A 9,020-nucleotide genomic window follows, 5' to 3' on the forward strand; every position below is an offset into this window, starting at 1 on the left:
TGTCGCAGCAACTTCAGTTAAGAACATTTGGAGAGAAGACCCAAGAACGGAAATCCCAGTTCGCCGACCCCAGCTTGTAGACTTCAGACCAACTCCACAGTCTCGACATAATCTCGGCCACCATTTTATCGATGTCACATTTCCCTTGGTTGAACACACAATCATTCCTCGTCTTCCAAATACACCAAGTGGTACAAATCCAAACACTAGAGAGAAAATTGACAGTCGCTTTCTTACCAAGATTTGTGAAGGCAAGGAAATGCTCGGACGGAGATTGTTGGAGCGCCGCTTGAACTCCAAGCCATTTCAGTAAAGTATTCCAGATGCTCGTCGAGAGAGAGCAGGAGAAGAGAAGATGGTTCAGGTCCTCCGGATGAGTATCACAAAGGGGACAACGAGACGCCGCTGTTGTAATTTGAATCTGTCTTTTGTGGAGGTTGTCGCACGTCGCAAGGCGGCCTTTGAAAATTCTCCAAGCCGTTGATCTCGCTTTGTGGGGGGTTGCCGCTTTCCAGATGCTCACAAACTCCTTCTTTGTTGTTTGGGGGGTGCTCGTGCCAGCAGTCTCACGGATAGAGGTGTAAGCGGACTTAACGGTATAGACTCCAATGGTGGAGCGTTTCCAGATCCATCCATCCTCCTGGCCGACCTTTAAAGAGAAATTGTTTAAAAGGTTAATGAGATCAAGAGCTTGACTTTCCTCTTGTCCTCTAAGACCTCGGATCCATTCCACCTTCCAAGACCAATTATCCTCGGCCCACGTCCCCATTTCGCTGAGCATGCCCCTTTGGTTATCACTAAGCCGGTAGAGTCTTGGGAATTTGTCACATAAATTGAAGTTTCCAGCCCAATGGTGGTGCCAAAAAGAAATGGATTGCCCGTTACCGATCCTCCTCTCCACATTTTGTCGGAACTAGGTACCTCTCTCGCCCCGACTGATCTCGGCAACCTTTTTCCACCAGCCAGACTTTGCGTCGCCACCCCTACTGGAAGAGAGACCTTCCTTGTCCCAAACCTAATCCCCATTGCAAGCTTTCACCATCCTAATCCACAATGAATTGGGTTCAGTTAGAAATTTCCAAATCCATTTTGCCATAAGGGCAAGGTTGAAGCTACCCAAATCCTTAACGCCGAGCCCCCTTGCTCGTTTCCTCACAGATTTCGTTCCAATTAACACAATGTATTTTCATTTGCTCCAAGCCACCTTCGCCCCAGAGGAAAGCACTCATCATGGCCCGAATGTCAGCCAACGTTTTCTTGGGGAGGATAGCAAAAGACAAATGAAAGATCGGCAGCGAGAGTAACACCGATCTGAGTAAGGTGATCCTACCTGCAAAAGAGATATTTCGATCTTTCCACTTAACAATCTTTCTCTTAATTTTCTCCACAAGGTATCTCCAATCATCGACGCGGGAGAGCCGTGTACCGATCATAATTCCCAGATATTTAGAGGGGAGGTCAGCCGCGGCGCAGTTGAGTGTCTCTGCCAGCTAGTCCCTAAACGGGCTCGAAATGTTGATCCCGAAGATGTTACTCTTATCAAAATTAACCTTGAGACCCGACGCCAATTCGAACAACTTGAGGATGCATTTAATTGCCCATGCATTTTCGTTCTTCCCCGGGGCCAAGAACACGGTATCATCGGCGTATTGAAGGTAAGAGACTTTCAGATCGCCGTCTCCAAACTTGACCGGTTCGAGTAAGTTCCTTTGGATCGCTCTTCTTGTGAGAAGGTTGAGCCCTTCAGCCGCAATGAGAAAAAGATATGGGGACAAAGGATCCCCCTGTCGGAGTCCTCTTTCCATTTGAAACATCCCGGAGGGACTCCCATTGACCAACACATTGATAGTAGCTGAACTGAGACAACCGCGGATCCATTGACGCCATTTTGAACCTAAGTTCATTTTGTCGAGCATTGAGTCAAGAAAACCCCAGTCCACCGTGTCAAATGCTTTCTCAAAATCAACCTTGAAAAGAAAAGCCCCAATCTTCCTTTTTCTGATGTCAGATAGGGCCTCGTTCAGCACAATGACCCTATCCAGGATATGTCTCCCCTCTATAAATGCACTTTGACAGTCGGAAATCACAGATTGGATTACCTGTTTCAGCCTAGCAGTGAGGACTTTAGCAACAACTTTATAGAGGCAGTTGATAAGCGAGATAGGGCGAAAGTCCTTAAGCTTAGAAGCCGCCTCCTTCTTTGGGACCAACACAATGAAGGATGGATTACATCTATTTGCAAGCCTTCCATTGGAATGGAATTCGTTCATCACCGAGAGAAGATCCTTTTTCAGAATATCCCAGCAAGATTTCATAAAGTGGAAATTAAAGCCGTCTGGACCCGGGCTCTTCCCCCCCTCCACAATCCAGGCTGCCTTCTTAACTTCTTCTTCGGTAAATGGTAGCTCAAGCCATACTCTTGATTCATTGGAGATTTTGTTCGGGAAAAGATCCTCGGGGAGGAAGATGTTGTGACTTCTTTTCTTCTGAAAAAGATCTTTGAAGTGGTCGTGGATTGCTTTCTTTACAAGAGTAGGGTCTTCGATCCACTGATCTGCCACCTGAAGCCCCGAGATACAGTTTCTCGCTCTTCTCCCGTTAATAATTCTGTGGAAATAATTGCTGTTGACATCTCCATCTAGCAGCCACAAGTCTCTAGCTTTTTGGGATAAGAGACTATCCCGATTTCTAAGTTGAAGGGTGAGATTCGCCTGCACTTCATTTCTTTCAATGTACTCTGCTTCCGCTAGCCCCTGCAAGTCGTCAGCGGCATCCCACTTAGCAAGCTCGGCTCTCAGCTTGGCAATGTTCTCGTCAATCAATCCGAAACAAAGTTTATTCCAGTTCTTAAGATCGCACTTGAGCCGTTTCAGTTTTTCTTTGAAAATAAAGCTACTCCACCCTGAAACCCCGTCTCTGTTCCACGATTCTGAGATGACTCTATTGAAATCCTGATGATTGCTCCACGCATTAATGAATCTAAAGGGCATCGGGCCCCAGTCCTGATATTTGGTTTCCAACAAAATTGGACAATGGTCTGAAACGGATCTAGGAAGTCCCCTCGACTTCGTATGGGGCCATGATTGTAACCATTGTTCGTTGACGAGGAATCTGTCGAGCTTTGATTTACAGTTTCCCTGTGGTTGAAACCACGTGAAATTTCTCCCCTGTAGGCGCTAGGCGGATATCAATGAGATCGTTATCCTTAATGAACTTGTCGAAGACTTCCATTTCTCTCGAAGAGGTTTGGAGAGAACGCTGATGTGTATATTTTAGCTACCTAGTTTAGTGTGCGTTTCATCGTGGTTTCATGTGATATTACATAGTTTGCTATGTTTTGGCGCAGGAATGAGAAGAATTGGAGATAGAGCTGCTAATTGGAAGAAATTGGAGAAAGACGAGTTTTCAATGAAGAAGTTGATTGATTTTGGAGGAGTTTTGAGATTGGGCTTGGATTAATTATTCTAGATTTAATTAGGCCCAAAACTCATGTTTTAATTATTTTTTGAGGCTTTACTTTTTAAAGGGCCGAAGCCCATGTTGTTAGAGGGAGGCGGCTATCTTAGGGGTTAATTACCCATATATATATTTGCTTTAGAGAGAGCCGCATGCATGGAAGTTAAGTTTAGGTTTTTTATGATTTCACATAGCCGCAAGTTTAGATTGATTAGGAGTAGGGGTTGACTTTTACAAACAAAATACAATTTGATTAGTTTGAGAATTATTGCTTTCGTTTCCTTAAGTTCAGTTTTAGGATTTTAGTTTGATTATTCTTTGTTTTGTGAATTGAGAGTTGCGGCTGGTTGTGGAGAATCAAGGCAGACGGTTTAATTTCCTTTGAATTTCAAGTGGTGATCTCTTATTTATTTCAATTGCAATTTAATTTGTTTTTATTGTTTTATGCTTGCTTTTATTTCTTTGATTGTTTTTATTTCAATTATGAGTAGCTAAGCCTTTAATTCGGCAAGAATAATGAAGCATTAATTTAATGATCTGTGAGACCTAATTGGTTTAAAATTGATTCCTATTGATTTCGATTTATTCCTAGGGTTTAAAGATAATTCTGATTTTATTTAAGCCTGATCAACTTAGATTAAATTGGATTATAGTCAATTAGCACCTCCAATCCGTAATTGTTGGAATAGGGCTAATTAGTGATAAAGCTACCGTGTTCGTAGTAGGAATAAATTGGTGGATTAATTATTACTAGCGTATCTAGGATAATTGGTCTAAATTGGGTTCCTTCATCTTAATGCTATTAGAATATTAAATCTAGGTCTGGCGTCTCCAGCTAGGTTATATTTTAATAAGGGAAATAAGCAGGTCTGGCGTCTCCAGCTGTTTATCGACACAGTAAGTAGGAATTGGGGTACGTCCGTTGCGTTTCACGGTATCCTATAACTGGTTGGTTGATAGGGATTAATTAATCTTTGCGTCGATGATCAGAGTTTGAATTAGTGTGGATTTATTCGAGCCGAGTTACCTTTTTATTGATTTATTTTCTCGAGTTATTTTATTTGATTTAATTTGCTTTCTTAGTTAATTAATAATTCTTCTCAAAATTAAGGCGTGGTGGCATCACCAATTTTATAGATTTTAGGGAATTGAATGATTTTACCTGCTCTCTGTGGGATCGACCCTGCTTATCATTATACTAATTAGTTTTGATAATTCTGCAGGAATTGTTTGGTGGAATACGACGTCCACCAAACGCCCCACTCTCTCATGAATATTCCTGACTGAGTTGAAATCTCCAGAGATACAGACTCATCTGTCCTTGTTCTGTTGAACCACAGTACCAATTCTGTCCCAAAGCTCTTCTTTTTCAGTAAGAGCTTGAGGTGCATAGACGTTGATGAAGCTGCAGTCTATAGCACCAGAATCTGAAAGCCATGAACCGTTAGTGACCACCGCTCCGGCCATATCCCAGGAACTTGAGCAACTGAAAAATTTTGGATTCCACAAAGTTAAAATGCCGCCCGATCGTCCAACGGCATGACGGACCGTGCTCATACCGTTATCAGATCCCCACACCGAAATGAGATCCAAGACTCCAAAGCTTTCCATTTTAGTTTCTTGCAAAAAACACATATCAATTTCTTGTTTAAAAATTAATTCACGAACCTCTCTTTTCTTGAGTTTGCTCCCAAGCCCTCTAATGTTGAAAGAAAGGACTTTCATTGATCAACATTTTGAAGAGACTCCTTGACACTTTCGTTGCCCTTTTGAACATCAAGAATTTTTCCCAACTCTTCATCTGCTAAGTTACTGTGAAGACCTAACAATTTCCCAAATTCCCAAATTTTCGAACCTTCACCGTGGGTGGAGGATTTGGAGACGAGACTTGTACCTTCAGAGCCGGTGGTTCCTTCGGGGTTGTTCTTCGAAATCGGGAGAGCTGTATCCTGCGAGGGCTCCATAAACAGTAGATCGGACCCAGGAGGGGCTGCGGCTTTCTTGGCTTGGGGTTTGTTGGAAAAAAATAAAATAAAAAAATAATGAGACATTTCGTTATGAAAAGTGAGACATTTATAATGAGACGGAGGGAGTATGTTCTTACAATTTTTTTATATCATTTAAAAAAAATAAAGACTAGAACAATAATATGTTTATTTCTTAGTTGGTAAGATTATCATTTTATCTACTTGTTTACGTTTTACAATTTTCTTTATTTAAAATTCTCAAAAAAATCTTTATTTAAGTTTATACAATAAATAAATTTTGTTCATTAAACTAATTGGTAATGTTATTTTATTCAATAAAGGTTCTTTGTTCGAACCTTTTTAGTTACAATTTTACATTATATATATATATATATATATATATATATATATGACTGTTCTTATGAAATGTCATGTACATTTTTTAAAAAACACTATTGTTTTTACAATTTTATTTTATTGGTGCTCATTATTGGTATATTACATCAGAGAATGCAACATCACTTGGAAATAAAAGATCCGAATTGCAAGACACACGAAAACACTCTGTGTGCCAAAAATAACTAATAACGATAACCAAGAGCAAACGCTCGAGGATTATTCGTGTGCACAAAGAGTGACAGATCATGTCAGATCTTCTATCTGAACAATGTTTTATATCTTATTCTGATGTTGAGATGTCGGAACATAAAATAGCACACCATGCATTTGCAGTGTAGAAACCCTAGTGGCTTATACGAGCATGGAAGAATTATGCCTTATTAGGACCATCGTTAAGCTCCATTTCTGATTGGTGGGAGCTGTCATCTTCATCCCAATTGGTAGACTTGTAATAGCATCCATACAATATTAGCTGCACCAATCCAGATATAGCTCCCAAACCATTTGGGATCTACAAAAAAAAAGTAACTAAATAAAGAATTGAACACGACTGAATATTATATTCATTACATCACACATGCATTGATAAAATAATTACCAGAACGTAAGAGTCAAACTTGATGAGAGCATAGATGGACCAAATAGTGCCATTCGCAAAGTTGGCTATTGATAGATAGAACGGCATGAACTTGACACTCTTTGTCTTGATAACACGTTTCTACAAATATAAAAGTGAATACGAAAAAAAAATAATGAATTGTAATATATAATAAAGTCCTATATATGCAACAGACGATTCTTTATATATAGGTATAATGAAATAGAAACGTATTGTACCATGATGGTTAGGGGGGATGTGTACATCCCAATGTTCATGACGATGCATATAATTCCAACGAGCATGGACCTATTCTTGGTTCCATGGAGGCAAAACATAGTGATGAACACGATCACAATGAAGAAAATGGTCTCAACGAAAAGGTAGAGCAAGATCTTTCGCTGATTAAAACATCGATCGTTAAAATAAATAAAGCTCGAGCTTAACTGCATCAAATGTAATATTAGTAAAGTAATTAAGGGGTAATAATGATATTTACGCGCTTAGGCCAGGTGTTGGAGTAGATAAAGAAGATAGTGACATAGGCGATCTCGATGAAGAAGCCGATGCCATTGATGGTGACGACGAGGAGGCTATCGGGATGGACGGAGGGCATGCCATATAAGCACCACATCATGCAGTTGAGCACCGTTACAAGATAAGGATCTGGTTTGAAATGTTGAACTGATTTTTCTTGCCAAATCTTGTAGAAAGTTGGACTGCAATTTCATCATAATTAATCACTCAAAATAATTATAATTTTGATATGCTTGAAATGAGAGTTAATTAGAATAAGTGTGTTGATGGTTTGTTTTATTGTATATATTAAGAAGATGTGAAAAAAAATTACCCAGGAGAAAGAAATAGGCCAAAGGAGATGAAATTTCCTGCAAATGGGAAGAACTAATTCAATAAGTAGTAAATCAAATATGAAGAAAATTAATGAATGTTGATATGCAATAATATAAACAAGGAGAGATAAATTAGCATCAAGTGAGATGCAATCAATATGAAACAATAATACATTTTCTTGTCGATTGACTGACTAAAATAAATCTAATCACTTAGAATAGAAAATGAACTTTATTCATTTTTCAAACTCTCGATCCCCTTAATTCTCAACAAAAAGCAAGATCATTAGATATCATGCATGCATTGCAATGTGCTCGTTATAATATTGTGCCTAACAATCGTATTTTATTTTAATAGTGCACTCTACTCGTATAGTACAAAAATATACATACGAGTATATGCATATATTAAAGAGAAAATGACATAAATAACGAACCAATGATCCCGACAATGGTTCTTGCGGTTTCTGCATCGATAGTCATTTTGAACCCTTATATAGAATTGTCTTCACGTAATTAGAAGAAAAGTAAGAATGGGAAAAAGAGATGATCTTGTGAATGAGAAAAGAAAGATGAACTTCTGCAATTAGAAACACAAATGTGAAAGTGGGTGTTTGTTTTTGAGTGAAAAAGTTAATACATATTTATACCAAACAAGTGGAAAATTCTCGTTGCATATTGACCGTTAAGATCTTAACTAACGAACTTAACACTACATTACTTTCTCTTTTTCACGATGAGTTTTTTTGGGAGAATTTGTGGTTCCGAGGTTACGGTTTTTCTAAGTTTAAGTGTTGTGTTTTTCTATTTTCGGTCTACTTTTTAATATTAAAAATAATGACTAGTGTGAAAGAAGTTATTTTATACTAGTACTAACTACTAAGTGGGAAATTCGATATGCGATCATGTTTATAAGATACTAAAGATAAACTATTTAAAATAAACATTAGAAATAATAGAAATTAATTAGACAACCACATTTACATAATTAGCAATAAATGCAAATGTCTGTGTGTGTGCGCGCGTGTGTGTGAATGTTTAATCATATATCCCCAACCATAATACAGGTAATTAAATAGTGAAAAGGGCTCAAGTTCGAAATTATTTATATGGTGAAATCTTTTCTGGTAAATCGTATTAGATTTATTTCATCATTATATATGTGTTATATGTTTAATGATAATTTCATAATAGAGATGTTTCGGTTCACCAATAAATTAAAATAAAAATCGTACGCACGAGATTGAGAAAGTTTATATGGAACTGATTTATTTTGGTACACATATGCGTTCGTATAATTTTTTTTTACGAAAAAATGGAGATATATTATTGAACACAAGAACATGGGGATAGGAGATGACCCACCACAGACAACAGGGGGTTCATTCCAAACATAATGTGTACCAATATCTCTTGCAGCCTTCGATAAACAGTGAGCGACGGTGACATTTTGTTCTCTTCTAACATGGCTAACTCTAACCTCCGGAAGCAAAGAAAGCTCTCTACGGCAATAGGAAGCAATGATATACCCAGCTCCAACAAATTCCTCTCAGCCCGGCTTTATTGAGAAATCATTCATATAATTTATAATCATGCATGAAATTTTATGTTATTTAGCTTTAATTTGGGTTACTAAAACTCTCACAGTCTCACAAAAACTTAAACAATTGGAAGTGATGAGTCTTAAGAAATGTTAGTTGAAAGTTATTGTGAGTGAAAAATGGATCTCACTTTATAAAGTGTTATGAG

General features: G+C 38.3%; 1 protein-coding gene across 1 annotated transcript; it reads right to left on the reverse strand.

The window, feature by feature from the left end:
* Nucleotides 1-5,926: 5,926 nt before the first annotated feature.
* On the reverse strand, nucleotides 5,927-7,900 carry LOC131021179 (bidirectional sugar transporter SWEET5-like). Its single transcript, XM_057950271.1, has 6 exons — nucleotides 7,709-7,900; nucleotides 7,271-7,307; nucleotides 6,920-7,139; nucleotides 6,660-6,821; nucleotides 6,421-6,540; nucleotides 5,927-6,333 (listed from the first exon to the last, which is right to left on the reverse strand). Exons 1-6 carry the CDS (start codon nucleotides 7,752-7,754, stop codon nucleotides 6,193-6,195), a joined length of 726 nt encoding a protein of 241 aa, XP_057806254.1. The 5' UTR covers nucleotides 7,755-7,900; the 3' UTR covers nucleotides 5,927-6,192.
* Between the last annotated feature and the right edge of the window lie 1,120 nt (nucleotides 7,901-9,020).

The sequence above is a fragment of the Salvia miltiorrhiza genome, chromosome 4 (genome assembly GCF_028751815.1).
Source record: "Salvia miltiorrhiza cultivar Shanhuang (shh) chromosome 4, IMPLAD_Smil_shh, whole genome shotgun sequence".
NCBI lineage: Eukaryota > Viridiplantae > Streptophyta > Magnoliopsida > Lamiales > Lamiaceae > Salvia > Salvia miltiorrhiza.

Excerpts from the sequence above, each read along its gene's own strand:
- LOC131021179 (XM_057950271.1), bottom strand. The coding sequence starts at position 7,754 with ATGACTATCGATGCAGAAACCGCAAGAACCATTGTCGGGATCATTG. Across the intron at positions 7,308-7,708 it reads AACCATTGTCGGGATCATTG|GAAATTTCATCTCCTTTGGC; the intron begins GTTCGTTATTTA and ends TCCCATTTGCAG. Across the intron at positions 6,822-6,919 it reads CCAACACCTGGCCTAAGCGC|CGAAAGATCTTGCTCTACCT; the intron begins GTAAATATCATT and ends TGTTTTAATCAG.